Source organism: Alternaria viburni, assembly GCF_023758015.1.
Source record: "Alternaria viburni strain BMP 2772 chromosome Unknown scaffold_21, whole genome shotgun sequence".
NCBI classification, from domain to species: Eukaryota; Fungi; Ascomycota; class Dothideomycetes; order Pleosporales; family Pleosporaceae; genus Alternaria; species Alternaria viburni.
Window position 1 is genome coordinate 140,313 of NW_026055790.1, and position 27,773 is coordinate 168,085.

At 51.7% G+C, this 27,773-nt stretch overlaps 10 protein-coding genes across 10 annotated transcripts; 7 read left to right on the forward strand and 3 right to left on the reverse strand.

Moving 5' to 3' along the window:
* Window positions 1-1,289: 1,289 nt before the first annotated feature.
* J4E79_008612 (uncharacterized protein) lies at window positions 1,290-2,266 on the reverse strand (the record flags this gene model as incomplete). Its single annotated transcript, XM_049357467.1, has 3 exons — window positions 1,290-1,393; window positions 1,442-1,964; window positions 2,015-2,266. 3 exons carry the CDS (start codon window positions 2,264-2,266, stop codon window positions 1,290-1,292), a joined length of 879 nt encoding a protein of 292 aa, XP_049207938.1.
* Window positions 2,267-3,255: 989 nt separating this feature from the next.
* J4E79_008613 (uncharacterized protein) lies at window positions 3,256-3,864 on the forward strand (the record flags this gene model as incomplete). Its single annotated transcript, XM_049357468.1, has 1 exon — window positions 3,256-3,864. One exon carries the CDS (start codon window positions 3,256-3,258, stop codon window positions 3,862-3,864), a length of 609 nt encoding a protein of 202 aa, XP_049207939.1.
* A 1,511-nt stretch (window positions 3,865-5,375) lies between these two features.
* Window positions 5,376-7,065, forward strand: J4E79_008614 (uncharacterized protein; the record flags this gene model as incomplete). Its single annotated transcript, XM_049357469.1, has 3 exons — window positions 5,376-5,624; window positions 5,674-5,785; window positions 5,840-7,065. 3 exons carry the CDS (start codon window positions 5,376-5,378, stop codon window positions 7,063-7,065), a joined length of 1,587 nt encoding a protein of 528 aa, XP_049207940.1.
* Window positions 7,066-9,593: 2,528 nt separating this feature from the next.
* On the reverse strand, window positions 9,594-10,493 carry J4E79_008615 (uncharacterized protein; the record flags this gene model as incomplete). Its single annotated transcript, XM_049357470.1, has 1 exon — window positions 9,594-10,493. The coding sequence occupies one exon, from the start codon at window positions 10,491-10,493 to the stop codon at window positions 9,594-9,596; it is 900 nt and encodes a 299-aa protein (XP_049207941.1).
* Window positions 10,494-12,757: 2,264 nt separating this feature from the next.
* J4E79_008616 (uncharacterized protein) lies at window positions 12,758-13,567 on the forward strand (the record flags this gene model as incomplete). Its single annotated transcript, XM_049357471.1, has 1 exon — window positions 12,758-13,567. One exon carries the CDS (start codon window positions 12,758-12,760, stop codon window positions 13,565-13,567), a length of 810 nt encoding a protein of 269 aa, XP_049207942.1.
* Window positions 13,568-14,034: 467 nt separating this feature from the next.
* On the forward strand, window positions 14,035-14,811 carry J4E79_008617 (uncharacterized protein; the record flags this gene model as incomplete). Its single annotated transcript, XM_049357472.1, has 3 exons — window positions 14,035-14,323; window positions 14,424-14,492; window positions 14,552-14,811. The coding sequence occupies 3 exons, from the start codon at window positions 14,035-14,037 to the stop codon at window positions 14,809-14,811; spliced, it is 618 nt and encodes a 205-aa protein (XP_049207943.1).
* A 1,235-nt stretch (window positions 14,812-16,046) lies between these two features.
* Window positions 16,047-17,767, reverse strand: J4E79_008618 (uncharacterized protein; the record flags this gene model as incomplete). Its single annotated transcript, XM_049357473.1, has 3 exons — window positions 16,047-16,630; window positions 16,682-17,599; window positions 17,653-17,767. The coding sequence occupies 3 exons, from the start codon at window positions 17,765-17,767 to the stop codon at window positions 16,047-16,049; spliced, it is 1,617 nt and encodes a 538-aa protein (XP_049207944.1).
* Window positions 17,768-18,895: 1,128 nt separating this feature from the next.
* Window positions 18,896-22,099, forward strand: J4E79_008619 (uncharacterized protein; the record flags this gene model as incomplete). Its single annotated transcript, XM_049357474.1, has 3 exons — window positions 18,896-19,524; window positions 19,571-20,552; window positions 20,600-22,099. 3 exons carry the CDS (start codon window positions 18,896-18,898, stop codon window positions 22,097-22,099), a joined length of 3,111 nt encoding a protein of 1,036 aa, XP_049207945.1.
* Window positions 22,100-22,411: 312 nt separating this feature from the next.
* Window positions 22,412-24,026, forward strand: J4E79_008620 (uncharacterized protein; the record flags this gene model as incomplete). Its single annotated transcript, XM_049357475.1, has 2 exons — window positions 22,412-22,438; window positions 22,524-24,026. 2 exons carry the CDS (start codon window positions 22,412-22,414, stop codon window positions 24,024-24,026), a joined length of 1,530 nt encoding a protein of 509 aa, XP_049207946.1.
* Window positions 24,027-25,351: 1,325 nt separating this feature from the next.
* J4E79_008621 (uncharacterized protein) lies at window positions 25,352-27,231 on the forward strand (the record flags this gene model as incomplete). The annotated part of the gene is made up of 4 exons (XM_049357476.1): window positions 25,352-25,704; window positions 25,758-26,815; window positions 26,876-27,013; window positions 27,071-27,231. The coding sequence occupies 4 exons, from the start codon at window positions 25,352-25,354 to the stop codon at window positions 27,229-27,231; spliced, it is 1,710 nt and encodes a 569-aa protein (XP_049207947.1).
* Between the last annotated feature and the right edge of the window lie 542 nt (window positions 27,232-27,773).

The following is a 27,773-nucleotide window of genomic DNA, read 5'->3' on the forward strand; positions in this document are numbered from 1 at the left end:
TTATTTAGTTATACTAAAGTAGCTAAGTAAAATAAAGTACTTAATAATACTTAATTAACTATAGAATCTAGTTCTTTATACTATACTACTCTTTCTTAGATATTATATCTAGGTTACTATTATAGACTCTAATTCTAACTCTAACTCTAATCTTAACTCTAACTCTAACTCTAACTCTAAATCTAACTTTAATTTTAAGTCTATTAGCTTTAATCTAAACACTACACTTATATATTATAATATAACTAGATAGTACTTTATAAAGAATATAATATACTATAGAATATTAGAGAATAGAAAATAGAAATAGAGTATTACTATAAAGATATATATTATATTAAATAGCTATTACTATTAAAGCGCGCGCTTTTAGAAAAGCTTTTTAATTACTAGTATAATTACTTTAAGAAAAAAAAGTAATATTATAGTTTTATTTATACTTACTTAATTATATTATTATATAACTAGCTTAGTCTAATTAAGTTAAACTAGTACTAGCTCTAGAATATAAAAGTTTCTATACTTTTATATTCTACTTAATAGCTTATATTTTATTATATACTTATTTAATTATATCTTTTATAACTAATAAGTAAAGCTATAAGTAAAGTAATAAAAAAGATAATAAGAAAAGTAATAATAAAGTTAATAAAAGTAAAGAAGTTAGCTTATAAGATACTAGCTATTTTATTAATATTAAGTAAATTAAAAAAAGTAAAAGTAGCTAAGATATTATTAATAAGTATATATATTTTTTAAAAGCTATACTTAATACTTATAATATTAATAAAAAAAATATTAGTAGCTATAGTTATATAAGTTATAAAAGTAATAAAGATACTAAAGTATAGTTATATTATATATTTCTTAACTATTAACTTACTATAGTATATATAATTTAATATTCTAGTTCTTTTTTATTCTATTTATAGTACTATAATAATATAAAGTAAAATAAGCTACTTATAATTTCTAAATTATATAACTACTATATACGCAAAGGTACTTCTTATTAAATTAAGAGAGATCGCAATCCTCAGAGTCTAATTACGAGAGACAGTGGTTTCAAAGTGAGCGCTTGTATTCGGCCCACATCTCGTACATCGGGTAGCTAGAAGAAGGAAGACGGCTATACTGAACATTGAATTTCGTACACCCCCAGTCCTCAACCAGATCTTCTGCCCTCCCGCTTGTAAACTCGTCGGTCATCTGAGGTCTTCAGACGCTGTAATCCACGACTGGTCGATAACTTGCGAAATCGAGAAATACACCGAGACATCCAACAGTAATCAGTTAACGTGTGAGTTGTCGGTTGGTTGTAAATCGCCGGTCTGCTTCTGGACGTCATCGACCCTCTTGAACGTAGCTCGGGTGAGGATCACATCAACGGCATCTGTGCGGAGTCAGTAATGACCCACGCGCATGCGGAAGCTTCACGTACCTTTCAACGCGCGAATTTCTTTTGCCAACAGTCGGTCCTCCTTCAAGTCTGCGAGCGCAAGCGTGGTGTCTTCAAGCGATGCCTGCTCCAGCTTGAGCTGGCGAAGACGTTCCTGGATGTGCGACAGATGAGGATAAAGGATGTCGCAGAACACCGGGTCATACCACTGCTGTTCTGCACATACGTTGGGGTCGCCGAAGGTCATCGCTGGGTCGGTGTAAACCATGTTCTCCTCAGAGGCCCTCAGCGCCTGCCCGAAAGGCGCTATGGTCCTCGCGTAAACTTCTTCGGTGATGTCAGGTGGTGTAGGGCTGTCTAGCATGGTCATCAAGGGGTCGAGGTCGATAACAGCGTGTGAGGTGGCAGGTGCCTCGGGCGGTCCGTTGAGGTCATTGCTCTCAGTCTGCTGTTCGGTGGATGCGTAATCAGAGGGAGTCGTGGGACGGGTTCGCTGAGTTGAGTCGTCGTGCTGCTCATTGACATTGGCTCCTAGAGATGTCATCCGCTGGGCAGGCAGCAGCCTCTGGGATATAGTCAGCATCTGCGGTATGTATACATACTCTGGCGGCTTACGTAGACGACTGCGTAGACAGTCTCATCAGTGTTGGGTAAGACGTCAGACAAGAGGTCATCGAGATCCAGAACCGGTCCGAATTGGGTGTCCAGGCGCAGGATAATCTGAGTTCCATGTGCGGGGACGCTGAAATCTGGCAGGCGTGACCTGACCTTGTCGAGCAAGGCCGAGCAGGACTGGGACGGCGAAAGCACGACGAGTAAGCTCACTGTGCGCGATCCAGCTACGACCTTGACCGTATATCTCGCCATGTTGTGCGTGCGCAGGCAGTCGGAGTTGCTGACGTTGAGTCCGTGGTGAGGTGAGGTGAGGAAGTTGATGGGGCAGGGTGGTTCAGTTGAAGAGGAAAGCGCGGGTGGTCACGTGACTCCCCGAGCCACTTGAAGACCTGACCTGACAGCGTTGCAGTCATACTGAAAAATAGTAATTTCGTGCGCATTCAAAATTCAACCACGTCAATAAAGACAGACACGTGTGGTCTTCCGAGTGCACGTAAAAAAGAGATTACCGGAAGAAACCATGTTCCAGAGAAACCGAGCCATCGGCTGAGTGATCTGAAAGGAAAGCAAAGCACCATACACGTGGAGCATTTGACGATGACAAGACAATAGCCCCGGTGGATCTCATAAAGTACTGAAGAGGCAGAGAAGGAGATGTAATACTCACTACCGGTATGATACGTTACCAGTGTTCTATTAAGTGTCCAGTCATGTGTACGCGGGTAGTCGTGTCAACAGATCACGGCCCGATACTGTGGAATGTCTTGTTTGTTCCTCTGATATGAACAACACATTTATTCACTTCCACTCACGTCGAAGTAGGCTTTCTAGTATGTTTCGAGAACGAAGCTTGACAATAAGAAGTCCGGAAGGAGCACGCGTGGATGATGTCAACAGACGAAGGACGCGTTGTTGAATCGCAATACTGCGGCCGTAGAGCCTCAGATTAATGTGTTCGCGCCATATCTCCGACGACCTATTAAAAATGTCTGAGACTAATGGAGATGATATTGATGGCTGGCAGGCGGATGTGATGAGAGAGTGAAGTTGGATGAAAGCGCCCGACAAGACACGTGTTAGCGCGCAGTCCGGCTTATCGATAACAGCGCCGGGGAATTATCCAACTGTCCTCATGGCCCTCCACCAAACCACGACTTGCGCCAACCTGTCCTCTACCCACGCACATATCGCTACGGTCCCATAAACGTCCCATTCCAGCATACATCAAGCAGACATCAATCATGGAGTCACCGGACACGTTCACGCTCCTCCCTCTCGAGATGGACCCGCAAACCAGCACCATCACCGCATCCCAAAGCACCAGCAACGCCCTCCAGACCGAGCTCGACGCACTGAACAACCTCCACAGAAACCTCCTGCACGTCGAAACACCCACGGGCACACCGCCGCCACCTGTCCCCGTCAACCCCAAGCGTTCCGCCCAGATCAACAAGCTGCGCGAGTCGGGCAACGCCGAGTTCAGGAAAGGAAAGCCCGAAGAGGCGGGCAAGCTCTATACTCTCGCAATCGACATGGCGCTCGCTCGTCCGGCATGGGAACCTTCAGGTCTCGTCAGGGAGGAGGTCTCTGGGCTGCTCAGCAACCGCGCGCAGGCAAACATGGCACTCAAGAACTGGGCGGAGGGCGCAGTAGATGCGGAAGCCAGTGTGGAGATGAAGAAGGTGGGCAACGCCAAGGGGTGGTGGAGGCGTGGCAAGTGTCTGCTCGAGATGGGCAGACTTGACGAGGCAGAGCAGTGGGTCAAGCAAGGATTGGAATTCGAGGCAACAGAGCAAGATCTCGTCAACTTGAGGGACGAGATTGAGAGGAAGCTGAGAGGCGAGGTTTAGGTTGTTCTCGCCAGCGATCCGTTTGAGCACATGACATATGGAGGACTTCCGCCTCGTCACTTGTAGGATTTGGACTAGACGGAGGCGCAAGCTGGGAGCAGAGGTATACGATGGCATTGTGCTAGTGGCATCGCTAGCAGGTCTCTATGATACGAGCATGAGCAGCGGGAGGATGGGCATTGGCAAGGCGTTTGGCGCTGGAAGGCGTATACCACACTTGAGCCTATCAGGCTTTGAGGCATTCATAGCGAATCCATTGGACTAAATTTCCAATAATCAGGCTTGTCTCTTTCGTGCGCGTGATATTCAGTGTACCGAGCCCATCGAAGTTGTCACGTTCCATGGTACGCCTGCCAAGCTTTTCGTAAAGTGATCCCACTTATGAGTCGCGCGCACCCCTTCCGACTACCATCACACCAGAGAGTGACTGCACAGCATTGCGCCTCGCCATGAACGACGACTGACCACGTCAAGAGCGCGCAATCAGTACAATCTACTCTCACCGGCTCAGACACAGCAGACAAGCTCCATCCCACGCTTCTCCTCACTGTCACAAGCCTAGATCAGAAACACCTCACTCATTCCATGCACCAAATACACATACCCTACATAGCACTTCTGCACACCCACAGTACAGACTTGCTTGTCCGAAGGATTCAAACGGCGCGTTGTAGAACGCAAATCTACCTGGTCGCACAGGACCAGCAATTTCTCAAGAGGGATCAGGGGGCATTTCACCGCAACGGACGTAGGGTATGCTGTTTTGGTGTATGGGTGTGAGTGAGGGCGACGCCGAATTGTTCCCAGGCTCCTGCGCTGCTGCCGCGTGTGGGGTTTGAGGTTGTTCGTGCTCGGACATGCTTGAGATTTTTGGTAGAGGTAGCTTTCTAGTAGCTGTATGGGCTCCATGTAGAAGAATGATAAGCGTTCTCCCGGTGACCCACGATAATTTGGTAGCGTTGGTTCTTTGGGGGCTGGATCTAATCTACGGGCTGATAAGATGATCTGATAAAAGTTTCTGTTCTGCACTTTCCCTTCTTGGGCTTGGCGTGGTGAGCCGGTCTTTGTACTTCCCGAATACAGAACTACGACCGCGACTCCTGGAAAGTTCAAACAAGATTAACAGTCGAAAAAGACCTATGAGCAAAGTCCTTGTAGTTCAAACAACAACCAACAACTTCCTCATTGAACATATCAACCACACCGCAATGTGACAGATACACAACACCCAACAGCACACGCTATCGCACCCATCACGGTAATCTCCCGGTGGTATCAGCCCATCGCCGTATACGAAGACGCACAGTCTCACACAGTGGACCCAACCTACATCTTGATGCTACCAAGCCAAAACGGCCCGCAAAGGAGCCCCGTCTTCGCCCTGAAGCGGAGCCATGTCGAGATTTTCCTTTCCCGTTCGGCAGTACTAAAATGGGATCGTAGGCGCCGTCTTAACGCAGGCACATCTCTTATTTTATCAGATCATCTTTCAACTGCGATAAGGAGGGACGATGGCTGCACGACCCGATTCTGTGAGGTCGGTAGACAATGAGGGCCAGAGGCCGATTGAGTCTGAGAAGAAGGTGGGAGAGGTGGTTGCTTGTAGTGATGCGTCGTCTGAGGGGCGGGGTGACAGCGATAAGAGTGAGGCGATTCCGCTGAAGATGAAGCTTATCGCTATTCTTTTGGTTACGGCAACGGGGTTTGGGTCGCATTGGAGTAGTGGTGTGACTGGTGCGATGAAGAGTACGGTCAAGAAGGTATGGATTACATGATTGCTGCGATGGGTACGCGACTAACATTGACCAGGAATTACATATCAACAACGCGCAGTACTCCGTGCTGGAAGCCAGCGAGGACTTTATGAAGACCGCTCTGATCCTTGTCAGCGGTCTCGTCACCGATAGGATTGGTGGTGCCAGTTCGTCTCCCCTCATCTCTTGAATCATGTTAATGCTGACCGAATACTTTCCAGGTGCCATGCTCTGGGGTAACGCCATCTACAGCATCGGCGCCATATTCATCGCAGCCGCCACAACCGTCCGCTCGTACAAGTTCATGATATTCGGATCCATCGTCCAGGCATTCGGCGACATAGCCACACAAGTCGCGCAGTACAAGGTCTTCAGCTCCTGGTTCGCACCATCCAACGGTTTCGCATCAACCCTGGGCTTCGAACTCGGCATTGGCAAAATTGGATCTTTCGTCGGGAAGGCTACGGCGAACGTTATTGCGAAGAACACTGGCGACTTCAGTTGGGTGTACTGGGTCGCTGTCTTCATGAACCTCTTCACGAATGTTACCACCCTCCTGTACTGGTTCTTTACGCGCTGGTGCGGGAAGAAGTACACTGGCACCGCCGATCCCGCGACGGGCGAACAGCTCACGGAGAATAACAAGAAGTTTGAGTTTGGAAAGGTTCTGCGGCTTCCCTGGACTTTCTGGAGTATTGTTGCTTTCTCCCTCTTCCAGACTAGTACCGCTTCCGTCTTCGCTCAGAATGCGACCGAGTTCGCCGAGCAGCGCTTCGACATGGATGCCGTCAAGGCTGGCTGGTATTCCTCCCTAGCACAATATCTGGGCTTCTTCCTCGTTCCAACCATCGGCATCTTCGTAGATATCTTGGGCAACCGCGTTACCCTGATGCTTGTCTGTGGCTTGGGCATGCTTCTGTCCATGTGCCTGGCTACATGGGGCCCGACATACTCTGGCACCGCAGCTTCATTCGGCATCTACGGTGTCGCATCCATGTTTGGTCCGACTGTCATCATCGACTCGATTCGCACGTCCATGTGGTACCAAGAGGTCTTCGGCTCTGGCTATGCTGTCAAGATCGCCGTTAACAACGCCATGTCCATCATCATCCGTATCATCACGGGTGTCATCCAAGATCGCGACGACAACTCTTACGATAACGTCGTTATCGTATATGTTGTACTTTCCGCTTGCTCGGTCGTGGTCGCCGCGAGTATGTTTGTGGGCTCCTTCTGGACGAGCGATCTTGGTCATCTTCAATGGACTAGGCGCCAGCGCATTAGGAAAGGCGAGATTATCAACGTGCGGAGGAAGGAGTTTGAGTGTGGTTCTGTCGGGGAGAGGAACAGGAAGATCAGCCTGTCGTTGTTCGTTGCGCTATTGTTCTTGGTCGTCGGTTCGTGGGCGGCGTACTTTTGGGGTGTTGCGACTGGCAACAATGTTTGAGGCTGGAAGACCGATTGTCAATATCAATGGGAAGTTATTTCCCTCGCGAAAGACATTCACAGCTGTACCAGTCGTATCTAATCATAGTTCCAACATACCTATGTCGATCCGATCCCAGCGCTTTCGTATGTCAACTTTCAAAGAAGATAAACGCCCAAGAGCCTGCATCATCTTTAAATTACTTCCTTTGCACATTTTTCTATTCATGCAGTCTGCAGACCTATTCTCTCTTTTCTTGTTTCAAGGTGATCGCATAGACCTATACGCAATGAATTCCCCCCGCTTCAAATGGAACGACGGGTGACAGGCCAAGCGGGCAGGCGAATCCGACTTTTCCATTCTCTGAGTGGCCTCCTTACTTTCCTGCCATAATATCCAGGCTCTTTAGTTCCATCGTTTGGAGGGTGACGGCGGACTAAGCCATATATCTCGTAGGTAATGCCGTCAACCTCATACCACCAGCAGTCTTTTGTTGGTTTCCATTCGGCCGGCTCAAAATATCCTAAATCCCGTTCCACACCCACGCTGTAGGGAAGTAGTTCTTTCCTCTTTAGTTCCATGTTTTGATTTGGAGCTTCGGGGAAATAGCCCATCGCTTGAATATAGGGGTATACGTCAGGTCCGGGTCGTTTGCTACCAAACTTTTGATGCCAATCGTAAGTCGCCTTGACCCAGACGTCGTATAAGAATGCATCCAGGCTTGTGGACACTATACTCCAGCTTCTCCCTAATTCCACTAACGCGTTTTGATACTCAGCATAAGAGTGAGACAGGTCTCCCACCAACTCTTCCGTTCTTGAAGTTGTCCATGGGGTGACTCGAAGGTACGTTTGGATGGCTCTTCGTCTCTGGGTCACAAATTCTTCGTAAAAAATGGCCATCACATCGAGTAGAAGTACCTCCAAGGATCTTGCGTAGTTGATTGTGAGTCGCTGTTCTTCTTCCACGAGCCCCATGAACCCGTAAACCTTATCGCGAGGATCCTGACAATGACTTTGGCTAAACAAGCGAACAGCGTGTAGAAGCGTCATCCAGATATCTGGAAGATGAGATTTCACCAGATAACTCGCAGGTATCGGAGGGACGCGATACTGAAATTGCCCGGCTATTCTACACAGATCACTCCAATCTACCCAGACAGGACCGGTGGAGGGATGGTTGTATAGTACCTTCTTCTTATCTGACAAGATGATTTCCTGCACAATCCAGACGCGAGTGAAATAATCGTTTCGCGTAATAGACGTCACATAAAGCAAATCGCTTTCCCTGGAATACACCAGTCGGTCTTTGGTGTCTCTCAAAGCAAACGGCACATCTCGGTTGTTGTGAATGTTTCCAAGCCAGATGATGGTCTCGTGGCACCTGGAGTAGATCGATCCCATCATTCCAACCTGATGGTTTCTCTCTTTGACGCTGGTCTGGTCGATACAGATCTGGTCTATCCAAAGGTACTCGTCTCCCATCGGCTTCCATACGTAATCGTCCCCCACTGGTGTCCAATCGGCATATTTGTCCGTAGGCTCCCACGGGAAATCGTCCTCTGTCGTCATAACATAGGTTTGGAAGAACTGGAACAAGTTTTCTCTGATACTGAGGGGTTCGCCGTTGACCGAGATATTGAACTGTGGTGATGGTGGGCCCCAGGTGTAGGAAAGAGCCACGAAAGGTGGCGCGCTGCTCAACTCAAAAACTGATATGTCGAACTGCAGCCGGTTGTTCTCATCCAAGCGCAGCTTAATGAGGCGTATTTGCTGGGTGGATGTGTCCAGGGGTTGATGTCGATACATCTTTGTCGGCCCCATCTCGAATGGCTTCGTACTTTCTTCACGGTCCACATATGCCTTCTGATGTTAGCTTCGCTAAGCCTCTACGCCAGAGAGCAGGGCATCTACGCACCGGCGCATCCATAGTGGCTCATTCGAAGGTGACTGGGGCTACTAGGTATGCTGTATATCGCATTGAGAACCTGCAGTTGTGTCTTGTGTCGCGCGCTCGAGCACCCAGTCGAGTCAAATATCTAGGTAGCGATTGTCTCGGACTGTCGCTTATTAAGGCTTGGAAATGGAATTGAAGTGCATTCTAATTGCAGGATATGCGAAGAACTGGGTATGATATGGCCGGTTTTGCTTTTGCTGGATTGTGGCGGAGCTCATCCGAGGGGTATCGTGATGGCTTAGGCAGCAAAGGTCGGCCTGATTCGCTTAGCGAAAACCTGGCGGTCATGCAAGGCCGCCTCATTCAGTGAAGCGCGAATGCGGAGCTGTTGTGCAGCAGTTTGCAAAAACTGAGCTGGTAGACAACTAAACGACTTTGGTTCAGTTGCACACCTCGGCATGATCTACAAGGGCAGCGGTTTGATCGCCTCGAGCGAAGCGCCACAATAAACAAGAATTGAGCATCTGAGGAATACACTGCATTCTCCGACTATAGACTCGTCACGTTAGACGACATCGAAGTTGTCCGGGTATATCCAAGGTACCATACCAAATAGACCTCGCAGCAACAACATCTACCCCAACCCAGTGTCTTCAGCGCTTGAACAAACTCAACAACTTATCCTTATCGTTCTCACTCTCCACAGCACCAGACCCCACCAAGATGCACCGCATAACAGCACCGTACAAGATATCAATCATCTCATCCCTCGCAGCCACAATCTCGTCTCTCTTAGCCTTGTACTCACCATTCAACACCTCGATCTTTTTGTGCAAATTCCTGGCAAACTCGGAGTTCTCTCGGGCCAGCTTTGCGCTCTTCGCGGCATCGGTGTACATGGCTACCTTGATACCCTCGTACATGGCGGTCTCGGCTTCCTCTAGTTCCTTGACGAAGCGATCGTAGTGGTGGACGACGTTGTTGTCGAAAACTTTGTGCCCTTCTTTCATGGTCTCGACTTCGTCAATGATCTTTTCGGCGGCTGCCATGCGGCGGGTTTGCTTTTCGTTCAGGGATTTGTAGCGCTTGGTGAGGAAGGCTCCGAGCTGAGCGGCTTCTGATACGCCGAGGTCGCAGAGCTTGGTGAGCGTCTTGACGTCGATGAGGTATTCCGTCAAGTTTCCGATACCGTAGCTTGGAGTGTAGTCATTGCTGTTGCCGTTGCCGTTGCTACTGCCGTTGCTGTTGTCATTGCTGTTGTCATTGCTGTTGTCATTGCTGTCGCCATTGCCGTTGTCATTGCTGTCGCCATTGCTTTTGCCTTTGCTACTGTCGTTGCTGTTGTCATTGCTGTTGTCGTGGCTTGCAGTGTAGACTTTGCTGTTGCGAATGGTGGTGCCATTGCTCGTGCCATTGCTGGTGTCGTTGGTCATGGGGGCCTTTCCTTTGCCTTTATAATTGGATGAGGAATTTGACGCGCCGGCGAAGGTTGGGGACGAGACGATTGGAGGTGAACGCGGTGTGGGCGCAACGGAACCGTTGGCTGAAGGCATACTGGCGGTTTGACGAACAGGTGAGCGAGATGTATACCTGATAAAACCGTAGACTGATTGCATATTAAGATTTTGATAAAGAGGGGCTCGTTGACGATAGCTTTGTGGATGATGTTGGTGTGTAGAACGAAGGATGATGGTGTTGGGAGATGGGTAGGCTTGCTTCACCTTGGTTCCTGCTCGCCGGTCCACCTGAGTTCTTCCCCTCCTCCCTCGCCACTTGGAGTCGCGAGCAATGTGGAAGTGACGAAGGATGAGATAAATGCTACAACGACCCCTGTATTCCTGAGATTCGCGATAACCCGGGAATCTGCACGCTATCAAGCTACCCGTGACCAAAAGAAAGGTTTTAGGAGGGCCTACTTTGTAGGGTGCTGCATATTCTGCGAAACAACGAACAGATCGGCATATCTTGAATGTACCACCTTGAATCGACGAACGATGTGTGAAGGGAGAGTCTCGACATCAATACCAGCACATGGGACGCACTGTTCTCTTGGAAATGAGTAAGACATCGCAAGTGGCATAGCAATTCACCTGCCCTCCATGATAGTATCCGTCGAAACAACATCGACTTCAAGAATTCGAGCAAGGCCAGACTGCATGCCTCAGGCACTTCTCACGGACAGCCCTGCCTGGTGTCGTCGGACACATCGGTCTAGGCATGCACCCTGGTAGGCCGGAGTATCACGTAAGAAGCCGAGGCAGGCCCGGAGAGGCGGGGAGGAACGACTGGAGCCAGGGAGGTGGGCTGATTTCTCGGTCTGGAGCCCCCATCTGACGGTAAGCGGCGATGTTGGATCGGCGTCGATGCTCCGCGAAGGATGGAGCATTGATGTGCAGGCAGGTGAGCAGGTGTATGTCGAGGAGGAGTAATCAGGCGCGGGATGTAGGCAAATGTCTCACCGCTATGACTACGCTCTATGTCTGTACGGGTTCGCTGGGAACGGTCAGCAGTGACGTAGTGACGGCAAATGGCGAATTGCGGGGGTTCCAGGTCGCAGCGTGGTTGCACATGTACATCATCTGAGGTCGCATAAGACGTCGAGGCAGGTACAAAGTGCCGACAGGCGTGTGTAAAGCCGAGAGCGTGGACTGGGCTCCCTGGTGCTATTACGGGGTGTGAGGAGAGCAGACATGGTGATGGTTCGCGCGAGGAAAGCAGGCCGACGAGCGCCCATGACCAGTCATCAATACGAGATGGTCAGAGGATAGATTGCTGACGAAGAGGCTGGGTGGGCGAGGAGTGGTCGAGGAAGTGGCGATGCGACGGTGGAAGGCGCGCCAGGCCGGATGAGGAACCATCAACAATCAACAGTAAGAGTGAGGGCAGCGGCAGGGAAGCCGCGTGGGGTGAGAGATCGGCATGCCGAAGCCAAGCCTACAGTAGTCGTGTTATGCTGGTCGTAGGCTAGGCTCACTGCAATCTAGCATGCTATGAGACAATCCACTACCGTAGAGCCTACTCCGGATTACATTGACATTGGGTCGCCTACTTTGCATGTTCTTACGTTAATGTAGACTGCAATGTCTGTTCAGTCTTTCTCTGTATGAGGCGGGCGGTCATGCTGGTGAGGGCTGAGCGGTTGTCTCGAATGTTCGGGCCGTTCAGTGCCGCCCCAGTCTTTATAACAGGTCCGGGTCAGTTTGGTCTGATTGGGTACCAACCAGACGGTTCGCAGGTTGCATCAAGTCGAGCGAGCGACTGGGCTGGGTCAGTCTGCTACAAGCGGCGCGCGCACAGCGACTGTTGAGCAGAAGCAAGAGTTAGCGCTCGCCATGGGGCATAGGCGACGGTTAACCGCTGGGTTGCGTTGGTCTTGGGCCGTCGCACGCTGAAGCCCCTTCGCAGCGCATCGCCGTGGAGGGCCAGCCCTGGCCTATTGGATGCAGTCGCGCTAGCCGGTGGGCTGGAAGAGGGAAGCATCTACCCAGCACTCTTGGCGGCTTTGGAGCCGCGAGCAAAACTTCGGTCCCTCCCTCGAGGTCCCGACCTTCTTTGTCTCCTGATGCACTAGCCCGTCTGCTGCGACACTGTCCTGTTGTTGTTGTTTTGCGCCTTTCCCTCACGACTAACGGCCGATCCCCCGACGCCCACGACGACACGGCCGACCGCAATTGCCTCGACTGCTGTGCCAGCCGGAGCTGCACACCCCTCTCCGCCCCCAGGAGCCTCAAAGCCGCGTCCACCGCGTCCAGCAACTGCCGCCTACCAACACGCACCACCCTGCGCCGCAGCCACGTCCTGGCCGCGCACGCCTCCAATGGCCGTACTGGAGAGCACTGCAGTCGCCCGCGACGCCAAACCCGCCGCCCTCGCCTCGTCTCCCCTCGCCCGGGTGATGCGCGAGTTCGAGGAGCTCGTCCAGGGCTTCGAGACGGGGCTGCTGCGCTCGCTCGAGGACCCCGCCGCCGACGACGTGACCACGCCCAAGAGCACCGCCCGGCGCGACGAGATCCGCCGCGAGGCCTGCCGGCTGGCCATCTCGGACCTCAGCAACCAGTACACCCCCAAGTACATCCGCCGGTCGCTCGACGCTGCCGAACTCGAGGGCAAGCGCGTCGAGGACCAGCTGCAGAGCCTCTCGCTCAGCGGCCGCGCTGCCGACGACGAGAGCGACCTGGGCAGCCTGCACAATGGCTACTTCCGCCTCTACTCCACCGAGCTCTTCGACCTGCTCGGCCAGCCCACGGAGCTGCGCTTCGGCACCCTGCGCTTCCACAAAGACACGCTGAGCCTGCCCGAGACCCCCTCGCCGCCCCACGTCACCGTCGAACTCGCCCTCAACGACGCCTTCTTCGTCGCCGACTCGGAGGAGACGCTGCCCTACCACACGTTTCGCCTGCCCACAACGCCCTCGTTACAGAACCGCGGCATACGCAGCAGGAAGTACGACGACGACGGCACCTTCCCCGAATACGACTCGTGGCTGCTCTTCACCTTCCTCGGCAACGGCTGCATCAAGCTCGAGGTGCCCATCGAGATGTGCGCAGACGTCTACGGCGGCTGTCTGCGGGGCCGGGAGAACGAGGAAGTGCTCTTCTGGGGTTTCTTTGTTGACGATGACGAGTAGCGTCGCATCACATTTGCTTGGACTGGAGTTGGTATCAAGAGCTAGACAGGGCTTGGCATTGGAGTTGGGCGCAAAGGACTGGCCTGGTCGGCCGCCGGAACGGGTGCTTGGACATGCATTCACGACTCACGAATTTCCTTAACTGTACCTTCCTCTTCTCATCCCCGCTGCGGGGCCATATTCCCTCACACTTTAGGCCGTCAATCCTGCGCGTCATTACATTCTTTCCAATTGCGTTCTGGGCGGCATTGTGCATAGCAGTTTACAGTTTACTCCTCAAAAGGCGGACGATGAGGTAGATGATAGAGCGCATGGAGCGACACAGCATTGGTACTCGATAATACACACCGACGGACAAATCACATGCGCCGGATAAACCTTCTGCCGATCCCTTGCTCTTACCTTTTCTGATGTCCAGCCAACCTTTGCATCTGCATTATCCTCAATTCGGCAGTCCACAAAGCAACATGGCGCCCACCTTGCCCGAAGCAGACGCTGCCGCTGCGAACACGCCCGTTGTCGCAAACACAGGATTCAGGTTGGGCGACGAGGAACAATTTTCAGATGCAAGCGATAGCGACCAATCACAGACGAGCCAGCGAAGCGCTTCCCCGAGGCGAGCAAACGGCCAGGCGCCTGCGACCAAGTCGAAGAAGAAAAAGCAAAAGGACCGACGCAAGATGGGCGCATTGGCTGATGAGTTAGTCGACGTCTTGGGCGACGCCTTCTCGACGCCCCAAGCCGACCTGCAGAGTGGTATGTCACGTGGTGGACATGACGATCTAACGTCTATTGATCCTACGCGCACTTGCTTTTGGCACGTGCGACCGGGGTGAGCGAGTCTAACAAGATGCAGGCCCGGTCCAGCAAGCCAACGGCGACCAAACTATGGCCATTGATTCCGAGCCTCTGGGCAAGAAGATGAGTGCGTTCTCCAAAGGACCCTCAAACGTCCACTTCACCGTCATACTAAACCTCGTCTAGACAAACGCACCCGCCAGAATCTCGCCAGAATGCAAGCACGCAAAGAAAGAAAAGTAGCTAACCCCAAGATGGACATGTCGGAAGACAAGACACTACAAGCCCAGATGGCAGCCGCGGAGCGCATAGGCATGTCCTTGGACGCATATCGCAAGATCGGCAGTGGCAAGGGCATGTCAAGAGCAGCCGCACGGAGAGCAAAGAAAGATGCCATCAGAAAAGAACGAGCTGCCACCGCGGAAGACGAAATGGAGATTGGATAGAAGAAGCTGAAAAGACGTGCGTTGGTGGCTTGAGATGAAAGTGCGGAGAAAGCATGAAGCTAAGGAACGAGACAATCCAAAAAAGCCGATGCATCAAACAACATTTTCCCATGTCACACGCTTTCGGACGTGATCTTGTTTTTCTGCGTCTTCTCCATGCGTACATGAAGATGCAAGCCTGACGCCACTGTCGTAACCCTCTCACATCTCCGCCAAGTCTCACATGTTCGTATCCAGAACTTAGCGTTCGCACCGCAAACTACGGTTCCCCAACCGCTCGCTGAATACTAACGTACCGTTTCTTTCGGTCCTACCCTCCTTCTACGCGAGCGTTTTCTGTCACTCTCGCTTACCTAGACACTGCGGGTCAACTATCGTCCTCGTTACCAAATGCGTGGCAACCGCTTCACCGCACATCGTGGAGAAAAGCAAGTTGGGAAAACAAAAACAGTTCAGTGTGGCTGGCAGATAGTACATTCTACCCTGTTTCTTGTGCCGATACTGCCCGGCAGTGTGGTTTTGTTCCGCGGGGAGGATCGGTGGGCTTTGTGATGTGAGGCGTAAAGAAGAAGAAGAAATGGTGTCACAAAAAGTAATGGTTGCATGCAGATATGTGTCACGTGAGGGCCTGCTGTTGCGGACCCTCTTTCTTGCAAAGAGATAAGGTCAGATAGGTCGGGGTTCTGGTGCCGCCTTTGGGGATGGAACGAGCAGAGGGGTCGTTGTCGCATGAGGAAGTTCTAGGTACCCTGATTGAGCAGATCGGATGCGTTGTATGAGATGTGGCAAGCATGGTGCAGATGGTGTGGAGACCAAATAGGAAGGTGTGGGGAGTGGGGTTGATTGATGGTGATGGGAGGGCTGAGCAGATGGATGGATGGAGTGATGTGGCGGAAGACTGATACAATCTGGGAGTAGGCGTTCTTGACAAAGGGCATTGATGCTGCTGTGTACGACATGACTGTTTCAGATCTTCGTAAACATTTAGAAAGCGTATTGTAGAGCACCCTAATGGGTACATGAGTAGAACGAGCTTTTTCTCTCGCCTTTGCCACTAGCATCTATACTGGTGGCAACTATCAAGAGATCAGCAGCATCACGCGTATTGTATCAGATTGAAAGATGAAAACGAATCGGACGACTGGATTCTTACAATGAGACTCAAGTCGTCAGGTTTCGTTACATTCAACTCAAGCTCCGTTCAATAATAACGCAACCCAGCACCTACACTGCCCCTACTCATGCACATTATGAATATGCCCCGACTCATCAATCTCCACCTTCGCCCTCTTCAAACTAGCATTCCTCGGGTTCGGCGCCTCAAAGATCTCCTTAAGCTCCTCGAGCGTCTTGCCCGCAGTCTCAACAAAGAAGAAGAAGATAAGCGCAATCTCAATGCAAATCCACACAATATAAACGAGATACAACTTCCAGCCAATCTTCTCGATACCGACGGAGATGCCGTAGGTATTGACGACCATGGCGACATTGAGGAAGAGGAAGTTGAGGCCGGAGCCCTTGGCGCGAGTACGGTTCTCGAGACACTCGACGGCGTAGAGGGTTTGGAGGGGGGTCCAGCCCCAGGCAAAGAAGATGCCGAAGAGGTAGATGGAGACGATGGTGCCGTAGGCGAGGTTGTTGTCGGGGGTGGCGGTCGCGGTGAAGGCTGTGAGGAGGACGTAGGCAAAGAGGCCGCCCCAGAGACCGCCCATGAGCATCTTTCTTCGGCCGAGTCTGTCGAGGAGGGTGGCGCCGTAGATGGCGGCTAACATGCTGAAGATTGGGTTGATAGCGTTGATGAGAAGTTGCTTGTTGGGGTCTTACGAAGTCAGTATATTATGCACATGTCTTTCGTGCAATCAGAACATACCAGTAATCCCAGCGTTTTTGACCATGGCTGGCATGAAGTAGCTGACGACGTTGTTACCACTCCATTGACCGAAGAAAGCCATGGCGATGACCATGGCCAAACGGTAGCGTGCGGCCTTGGTGTTTCCTAGCTCACGGAAGTCCCACCACGGGTTGTCGTTGCGAGTGACAGCAAAGTCCTCGGTAATCTCGTGTAGCTGGAGCTGGACGATGGGAGAGTTGGGGTTGCCGTTTCCGTGGTACTTTGCCATGATGGCGATGGCCTCTTCCCTGCGGTCATGCGCTAGCAGCCAACGCGGCGTTTCTGGGAAGAACATGATCAAGCCCATGACAATGGTCGGTAGAATGCACTGAACGATAGTTGGGATTCTCCAAGCCCACGAAGAGTTGCCCATGTGGAGATTGGTGCCGTATGTGGTCCATCCAGCCAGAATGTTGCCGACCCACCAGAAGTTGTTGTACATACCAGCCATGGTTCCACGGTAGGCAGGATGCGCGAGTTCGACGGTGTAGGCAGGGCCAGCAGCAGACGCGATGGATGCGCCAAATCCGAGGATGAAGCGACCGGCAATGAAATGTCCCATCTCATGGGCTGTGGCTTGAACGGCGGTTCCGACGAGGACGAGCGCGCAACCGACGGCGATGCAGATACGGCGACCGTAGCCATCAGCAAGGAATCCACAGAATGGGAAGGCGGCGATTTGACCAAGGTTGTAGATGATGAAGATGATGCCGGTGCTGGATCCCTCACCAGTCAGCCCGAAGGTGTTCTGGTACGCTTTCATCGCGTTGATGGATCCCATGAGGGAGCTGTCGAAGCCGTTGAGCGTAGAGACTAGGTACCCAACGCCCATGATCATGTAGAGCTGGATCATGCCGCGAGACCATAGCTTCGGCTTCTCTGCCTCGATAGCAGCGGCTGTATGCTGTCAGCGCATTGTTCCTGTTGTCTCAGATACAGCTTTGACTTACTGAGAGCTACGGAAGCTACATTGGCCTCCTTGACGTTCGCATGCTTGTTCATGTCATCGTCAACTGCACTCAGCTGGTGCGTCACAGCGCCCATGTCTTCGCTCTTCTCCGCCATCTTGAATGTGTCGCTGGCAAGGACTGGAGAAGATCTGGAGGTGTGGAGCAGAAAAACGGGAAAGCTCTCCACTTGATGGCCGATTTGCAACGATGCGCAAGCTTTCCGGAATACTGGGTCTCTTTATAGTATACAGGCTTCTCCGCAAAACAGGTAGCGCCTGCAGGTAATCTTACCCCATGGCACCGAGGCATCTGCTCTACCTTCCTGACCCGATGCATGGTTTCTGCTCTGCATGCAAACTGTTGCGCTCAGGCGCCACCCGGTTGGCCAAGTATGCTTGTTGTACGGCAATAGCACCGCATTAGGGGCGGAATATTAGCGGGATTACTGGGAAATTTTCAACTTCCAAGCTCGCTATACCGCGATGGTACCAAGGCCAAGTAATAGGGCCTTCTGCAGGGGCGGGCCCAGGTCCAGAAGCAGGCCGGTTGGCGGACGGACCTCCCAAATTGTACCAGCTCTGGGGCGCCACGCGCGAAGTCTTTACGAAGGAGATGAATCAAGAATTGAGCCGGTCGGTTTGGCATTGAGTCGCGATGAACCAGGCGAGGGTCAATGTGGTGTAGCTGGGCTGGGCAGCGGAGTGCGGGGATGGATTCCTGGAGTAAAGCCAGCCGAGTTGGGCAGCCGCCCCGTTGATCACACCCCTTGGAAAGGGAAACCAGACACCCATCTCTGCAAATACAGTCGTAAGAAAGTTAATGCTCCTGCAGTGCCTCTGTGTGTTATAGAATCGCGTTCCGAAATCATCACAAGCTGTAAAGCGCCTGTCCAAAGTTTTCCAAGGTTCCCTTTAACGGAGTCGGAGTGATCAAGCGAAGAACCCCCGCTCGCGCTTGCGCCCGGACGTCGCCCCATCAACCCCCCGATGCGAGTCTTCCCAGCTCCTACAAGCAACATGCGCCGTTTATTGCCGACACGTTCCTTAGTCCTGTCACCTGAGAAGCAGATGAAAGGTCCACTTGGCATCTACGACATGTGGGCGGACGGCTTCCCTGATCAGTCCAAGTCGCGCTGCCTACCGCAGTACGGCCGCCTTACTGTGGGGTGTCGACAACTGTATCAAAGATAGAGGACGTAGAGCAGTGGTTCGTGGAAGTACCATCAACTTTCAATCCATCCATCATGTCTTCAGGTCAGCACCCAGCGAGCGTTCCGGACTGGAACAACCTCGATATCCTCCACAAGAACACGTTGCCTGCGCGCGCATACTTTCACAACTACGCTTCTGAGGCTGATGCGCTTAGTTCCGATGTGAACAAGTCTACAACCCACAGCCTCTCCGGCACGTGGAAGTTCCAGCATTCATACTCGCCTTTTGAGGCTCCGGAAGGATTTGAATCCACTACATTCGACACATCATCATGGAGCGACATTGCCGTGCCAGGCATGTGGCAGCTGCAGGGCTTCGGCAAAGGCCCGCAGTATACCAACGTAATCTATCACATTCCGGTTGATCCTCCCAACGTGCCTTTTACCGAGAACGAGACTGGATCCTACGTTCGTAAGTTCAAGGTCCCGAAAGGTCTCCAGGACGGTCAGCTTCGACTACGTTTTGAGGGCGTTGACGCCGCTTTCCACGTCTGGGTGAATGGCAAAGAAGTTGGCTATTCTCAAGGTAGCAGAAACCCTGATGAGTTTGATATTACTTCGTTCGTCGATCTCAATGCTGAGAACACCCTGGCTGTTAGGGTGTACCAGCATTGTGACGGAACGTACATCGAAGACCAAGACCAGTGGTGGCTTAGTGGCATGTGAGTATGGTCCGTCGTCGAGATGAACCGAGACTCATCATCATAGATTCCGTGACGTCTTCCTGGTTGGCTTCCCCAAGGCTTCCCGAATCGAGAACGTCTTTGCCCAGACCCTCCTGGATTCATCCTACACTGATGCCGAACTCAAAGTCAAGATCAGTGCGACTGGCTCTGGCAAGGTTGCAGTAAAGCTGCTGGATGCAAACAAGCAGGAAGTCGTGTCATCTGAGGCGGACATCAAGGGTGATGGTGTGACTGAACTGAGTATCCAGGTCAAGGACCCACTCAAGTGGACTGCTGAGTCGCCAAACCTGTACCATCTGGTGGCCTCTTCCGGCGATCAAGTTATTGCCCAACGCGTTGGCTTCAGACAAGTCGAGATGAAAGATGGACTTATCAAAGTCAACGGTAAGAGAGTCGTGTTCCGCGGAGTCAACCGCCATGAACATCATCCCACTCTTGGTCGTGCTGTGCCGTACGAATTCATGAAAGAAGATCTTCTTCTCATGAAGCGTCACAACATCAATGCCATCCGCACATCTCATCAGCTCAACGACCCACGATTGTACGACCTCGCAGACGAGATGGGTTTCTGGGTCATCGATGAAGCTGACGTGGAATGCCACGGCTTTGAAAGTATCGCTGATGCCGCGCTGTCGAAGGAAGAGCGCAGTCTACCGTTCCGTGAGCGTCAACTTATAACTAGGGATAAGGCCGCGGAATGGACGACCGACAACCCAGACTGGACGAAGGCGTATGTGGACCGTGCGGAAGCACTCGTTAAGAGAGACCAGATGCATCCATCGATCATCATTTGGTCTCTTGGCAACGAGGGCTTCATGGGACGAAACTTTGTGGCGATGTACGAGCACATCAAGAAGTACGACGACAGCCGGCCTATTCACTACGAAGCGGACATTTACGCAGACACCATGGACATGTACTCCAGGATGTATCCCCCGCTCGACGAGATTATCAAGTTTGGTCAAGACAAGGAAAAGAAGAAGCCACTGGTGCTTTGTGAATACGTAAGTTACGCCATGTTGATCCTTAGTTCTATGACTTACCGTATTAGATCCACGCCATGGGCAACGGCCCCGGTAACATCAAAGAGTACATCGATGCCTTCTACAAGTACCCAACTTTACAGGGAGGTTTCGCCTGGGAATGGGCGAACCACGGTCTTCTCACCAAGGACAAGCAGACCGGCGAAGAATTCTACGCCTATGGTGGTGATTTCGGCGAAGAGGTTCACGACTCCACCTTCGTCATGGACGGTCTTGTCAACTCCGATCATTCACCCAACGCTGGTTTGATCGAGTACAAGAAGGCTATCGAGCCCGTACAGCTTCTAGAAGTGAATGGTTCAAAGGCCACGTTCATCAACCGGTACGACTTCATTACGCTCGATCACTTGGTCTGCAAATACACATCAGTCTCCTCTTCATCCTCTGATGGGGTTACTGGAGATCTGGAAATTCCTTCTGGTATCTCGCCTGGCCAAACCTTCGAGGTGCAACTTCCCACGATCGAAGCTCGCGAGGAGGAGGTCTTGGTTAGCATCTCGTTCCAGTTGAAGGAGGCTACACCATACTTGAAGGCAGGCTTCGAGATCGCAACAGCACAGGTGCCTGTTACTCCGGTGTCGTCCTTGAGGAAGCCTCAATCATCAGGCAAGCAAGTCACCGTCGAGACAACATCCCGCAACACTCTCAAGATTACAACGGAACAAGCCACCTGGGAGTTCAACACCCTCCATGGCAGTCTCACATCCTGGAAGCAAGGCTCGACCGAGCTCATCTCCAAAGCACCTGAAATGGACATCTTCCGCGCTCCTACCGACAACGACATCCCGCAAGACGGTTGGGATTGGAAGGACAAGCAACTCCACCACGCAAAGCCACTGACTCGCAAAGTCGAGTGGTCGCAGCCAGGCTCAGACACCTTCAAGGTCACCGTGCATCAACGCGTCGCACCTCCAGTCCTTTCATGGTCCATCGACTGCGTTCTCACATACACATTCAGCGCCAACGGCACCCTATCCGTCCACGTCACCGGCACACCCAAGGGCGAGAACCTACCCCGCACCCTCCCCCGCATCGGCCTCGTCCTGGAACTCCCCGCGCAATTCCAACACGTCGAATGGTTCGGCCGCGGCTTCGGCGAGACCTACCGCGACAGCAAGCTCTCCCAGCCCGTAGGCAAATACACAGCCTCCAGCATCGACGCCCTCTGGGTCGACTACGAAGTACCCCAAGAATCAGCGAACCGCACAGATACCCGTTATGTTAGCGTCACTAACGGTAGTGGCGCGGGACTGCTCGCTCAGTTCGCGGATAAGAAGGGTGGGCACAAGAAGTTGTTTGATTTCCAGGTTAGCCATTATAGGATGAAGGACGTTGCGGCTGCGGACCATCCGCATGAGTTGAGGAGGAAGAAGAGGGAGGAGGTTGTGCTGAGGTTGGATGCGGAACATCATGGGTTGGGGAGTGGGAGCTGTGGGCCTAGGACGCTGGATGAGTATAGTTTGCTGTGCGTGCCTTTTGAGTTTGAGGTTGTGCTGCAGGCCCCATAGGTGGATGTCGTCACTTAGGACACAGTTCGACGAGGCGGAATATAGACCAACAGTTCATCTTGTGACGGTATATTCCAGATGTTCAGTTCTGACGAATTTTTGGCTTCTCGTATCTGCAGTCCCGATGTCGGTTGTTCTTGTAGGCGGGTCGCGGTGGCCTTGCGGGCGTCCTTCCACGTGCGCTACTGCTCTTGCTCTCACCTTCACCTGTCGCGACTGCCAAATTTTCGCCCACTACCACTAGCTGTTTTCCACCTCACCTGGGCACAACCTCCACGCTTTCTGATTCTTATCTTCTCCAAGGTCAACATCATGGCGAGTGGAACGAAGAAGCGACGAGTAAGTGTTAACGCGACTGCATCAGCTCTTGCCTGCCACGAAGACGCTGATGCGCTTCCGTCGCGACCCAGCTAACATTTGACAGAAGTCGCAGTCTCCGGCCTGCGATACCGCTTCAAAACGCGCACGTGTTACCTCGAAACGTACCCAACACGCCGAGCCAAATTCGAATTCGTCGCGCGCCGGATCTGTCAAAGACACATACCGGGCGCAGAAGCAGGGCCGCTCGATATCACTACCCACTGGAGACGACTGGGTGTTCCGTGTGAAAGTTATTTCGTCCGCGACCGACCTGGGGAATGATCTATTCAAGAACGCAGTACAGGGGCTTGTAAGGATCTGCTTTCCTGAGGGCATCCTCGACCAACTGGGACCGCAGGTACTGGAGCAACATATGCGTGAAGAGAAGGCACCCGAACAAAACATCGAGAGAATGGGGGATTTATTCCGATCCGAGATGGCTCAACGTGTGGCCTCCATGATAGCAGGGCATCTCGACACGGCTGCCAAAGTCGACTCGGTCCTGGGAACTATCTTGTTTGCCAGCGCAAGAGCTCATGGAGATAACCTTGGAGAGGACATATTGGGTTATGTCACTGATAGCCTACTCAAGCTGAAGGTAAAAGCCTCTGAACGCTCGACAGAGTGGTTAGCCGGCGGTGACGCGGCAGCAACAGAAGAAGAAGAAGAGGGTAGTAGTGATGGAGAGAGCAGCACCAACGATATCTCTAACAAAGAGCTTACGCCACCGCCAAAGACGAAGAAACCCAAGAAGCGAGATAGGAAACAACAACGCGCGCGCTCGAAGACACCAGATGACATCTTAGAAGACGTTGAAGTGGATAACAACGTACCGGCGACACTGCCTAAGCAACACACATCGAAGAACAAAGACCGAAAGATTTCTTCTACATGGAAATGGCATGTTGACGCGGCAGAGCTCGCAGACGAAGACGTGGCTGACACCTTTCCACGCACGAGCGACCTGTTTGCGTATCACGCATTACCGATTTCTCAACGCAAGCTTGGACCCAGTGCATCAAAGAAAGAGATCAGATGTGAGATGCAGTCGCTACTCGATGGCACGCCCCAAGAGGAGTTTGAGAAGTGGGTCGAGAGTTTGCAAAAGCTACTTGATGGTGACCGCGATATGTTGGAGCGACAAGAGTCAACATCTTTGGATCACCAGCAGCAGTTGAGTCGTGTAACCCCGGCGCCTATTGATACACGGAGACACTCTCAAAAAGCCACGGGCAACATATCAGGCAGTTCGACCTATCCTGAAACCGATCTAGAAAGGGGTAATGGACCTTCGCGCCAGGATACTTTCGTCAAACGCGAAGTTGTTGTTGAGTCAATGGAACAACCACATACGCCTAATCAAATCCATCGAAATGATTCGTTATCGGAAGCTACGGCTACCTTACGACAAGTTTCATTAGAGGAGAGCCGTACTCCGTTGCTTGGGCAGGTTTCGGAGCAAGTAGGCGGGAAAAGTTTCCCGAGTCACGCAAGTATGCTGGATTGGGTTAGTGATGCTTTGCTATCTTATATCATCGAGCTAATCAAAATCAGGCATCAGGGATGAAGGATAATGTTCCGGTAACGCTTCTACTGTGGGGCAAAGGCCGCATTACTCAGTCTCAGTGTCAATACGTCACGCGGACAATCATGTACAATCTCAATCGCCGAGTATCAGCTGGAGTAAGACGTCGCTTATCAATTGATATACATCAGCTAACTCGTTCCAGTATATCCGAAGCACAGAGTTAGATGGCACAAACAAGACTCTTACCAAGTCCGACCTCCAAAATGACATCGTTAGCGCCTTCTCCGAGTCTGGGAAATCGTTCAACCTCATAAGTGTACTAAGGATCATTGAAAGTAAACTAGTACCTTGGGCTATTGTAAACCTGAGTGCTTTTCCAGAAGTTAGGGACAGGCGTTTCGTTTTCACTAAACTGATGACGGTAGGGTGTATTGGATGAACGTTTATATCAACCCGCACTAATAACGTGCAGGATGTGCCAATTGCGGTGGACCTACTCTTTGGTTCCTGGTCCGCAATATCTGCGAAGAAAGGTCATCAGGTTTGGGAAAGCCTCTTGCAGGCTCTTCAACGACGCCGCATATCCGAGGTACTTTTCTTTATTGGAAAACAACGCTGTTCAATTTGCTAATGATTATAGAAAATAGCTGGTGATTCCTGGATAAAGTTTGCGAATGTCAGTAAGATTGTGCAGGAAAGAGGAAAAACAGATTGGGTAAAGTGTCTTCTACTTGAACGCACCTTACGACGCTTGGCGTTCGCGCACAAAGTCTGTTTTCCAGAGCTGAAAGCTACGCCTGTCGTAATGGCTTGGGAAAGAAAGACGGGGTTGATATGGTGAGATCCGGCCGGTGTTGCGCATGCACTGTGTGCAACTGTCAACGAGATCTCTGGTGTTCGTAATGTCGATCAGTTACGAACAGCTTCATGAACACCATCCTGTGAGGTATAAATTCTGTGTTCTGATTGCTGCGCAGACTTTCAGGCAAATTTGATACTGTTGGGGGCCCGGCTGTGAATGATGTGCGCGGAGCAGATCGCAAAGCTTTGCTGGCACATACCGAGTACTACAACACACAATCTCTGAAATATCCCTCATAACGCTACGTTGTATACGTCGTAGATGCGCTCGTCTTGGAACGCCAAAATCCCGTCCAGAGGAGTGACGGCACGATAAGGCCCGAAAACGTTGGAGAAGGGTAGATGTGGGGTCTTCTCCGCAATGTGGGGAACAACACCTTCACACACGCCCGACCCATGTCTTCACCCAGCCGAGAAGGCTTGTTCCTGCAGGATACATTAATAACGGAACATGGTGGAGATCTGGGTCATCTCTTCGCAGTACACATCTTACGTCTTCCACAATGACGCCCTCACCAATGTACATCGACCCGGAATACCAGTCCACACATTTCAACCTCTTCAAAGACTCTATTACTGCTCCGCTAAGATCCGTGCTGCCGCCTGGTGTTGACCGAGATGCATTTGACAAGGCAATCACGAAATACAAGGGTGTTGTTGGTGATGCGCAGGTGTATTCAGGTGATGCATTGACGGAGTACATCGACCCGTACGAGCTGCACGAAGCGGAAGGAACTCGCAAGATGCCCAGTGCAGCCGTACGACCGAAGAACATCGAGGAACTACGAGACGTGTTGAAGATTTCGAACGAGTTCAGCATTCCAGTATGGACGTTCTCACGAGGAAAGAATCTCGGGTCAGTACATTCCCACGTACAAACCAGCTACGCGCCATCTGACCATCTATCAGATATGGCGGACCCGCCCCTCGCGTAACCGGCTGCGTAGCCCTCGACCTCCACCGCATGGACAAGATTATCGAAGTAAACGCCGAATACGCGTACGCCGTCGTCGAACCAGGCGTCACATTCACCGATCTCTACGACTACTGCGTCAAGCACAAGCTCAACGTCTGGCCCTCCGTACCCTCTCTCGGCTGGGGCTCAGTCATTGGAAACACAATCGATCGCGGCACAGGCTTCACGCCCACAGGAACCCACCACCAGCACATCGCCGGCGTGGAAGCCATGCTGGCAAACGGCGAGCTCGTCCGAACAGGCCAGTTCGCCATGTCCAACTCCCCATCCGCACACCTCTCCAAGTTCTCATTCGGACCCAGTATCGAGGGACTGTTCCTGCAGTCCAACCTTGGTATCGTGACTAAACTAGGTATCTGGCTCACGCCCGCACCCCAAGCTTTCATGTCCTGCTCGTTCGACATGCCGGATTTCGAAGACGTGGAAACGATTGTCGATATTTTCGGGCCGTTGCGACGCGACGGGCTGCTTCCCAACACCGTGTACGTGTCCAATGTGACGGAATGGCTGGGCATGATGGGTCCGAGAGAAGACTTCTGGCCACACGACACTTCGATACCGGATTGGAGGATCAAGGAGTTGCAGAAGCAGTTTGATCTGGGGTATTGGAATGCCAAGTTCGGCCTGTATGGCGCGAGGGATGTGATTCAAGCGCATTTCGACGAGCTGAAGAAGATTATTGGGAAGAAAGCGCCAAAAGGTCGATTGATTGGTAAGATCTTTTCTGCGCCGGATGGAGAGACGTTGGATCCTACGTCTGTTCCTGAGATGGATGGTGGGTTCTTCGTTGGTATACCGACGCTCTGGTCGCTTCCTATGGTGAAGTTCCGCCTGCCAAAGTCCGGGGGTGGCATTGGTGCGCATTACGACTACAGCCCTATTATACCTTCCAAGGGCAAAGAGATTCTGGACTGGGTCAGGACCGCGAAGAAGATCTGCGAGGCGGATAACTTTGATTTGTTCTGTGACTTCTTTATGCATGAGCGTCATGGTAAGATCGGACTTTTGAGCGGTGGATGATGACATATACTGACGTCGATACCTTATCTAGTCATTTTCGTCAACATGTTCACGTTTGACAAGACGAACGCGATGCATCGGAAAGCGGTGCAGAACATCTTTGATGGCCTGTTCGAGGCGGGTAAGAAGAGGGGATACAGCAAGTATCGCAGCCACGTCAACACCATGGGTATGTGTTATATCTTCTGCCTCGAGATTGCCTGTCAGTCGCTAACTTCTTACCCAGATCGTGTCGCTTCGCTGTATGATTTCAACGATCATGCGTATCGAAGGTTCGTCGAGACGATCAAAGACGCCGTCGATCCTAATGGTATACTGTCGCCTGGTAAGCAGGGTATCTGGCCAAAACGGTTCCGAGGGGATGAGGTATCAAAGGCGCATCTATGAGGCGCAGTATTGGTGTGGATGTCGAAGGAGGAAGCGCAGAAATGGATATGTACATTATTGCTTGGACTTGGAGATAGAAGCCTCCAAATGCATGAGTGCAGGCGTCTCAGCTGGCCAGCTTGGTCCAGTATTCAACGTGTCATTATGACACGTCGTGGTGTTGCCCTGGAATCGCGCTCATCATTCAGCTGATTCAGCGAGATGGGGTCGACAACGAAACATAGACGAGGGCAAGACCATAGCAGCCGAATGCGTGTTTAAGCTCGAAGCCCGATCAATGGGAGCTGCCTTAGGAAATCGTCAAGGCACAGCGTCCACTGCACATCGAAGCTCGGATCGTCACAACAACCAGCACAGAGTATGAACTGAAGAAAGATGTATGTCCAATTATAGTCCTACACATCCACAGAAGAATATGGGTAGGGTGGAGAAGACACGGCTCTGCTAAAAACCAATATTAATCTCCCACAGAGAGAAAAGTTGCTTCCTGGCCATGAAGACGAGCCAGGGAGCAGGCAAGAGTGGGGTAGTAGCATACAACG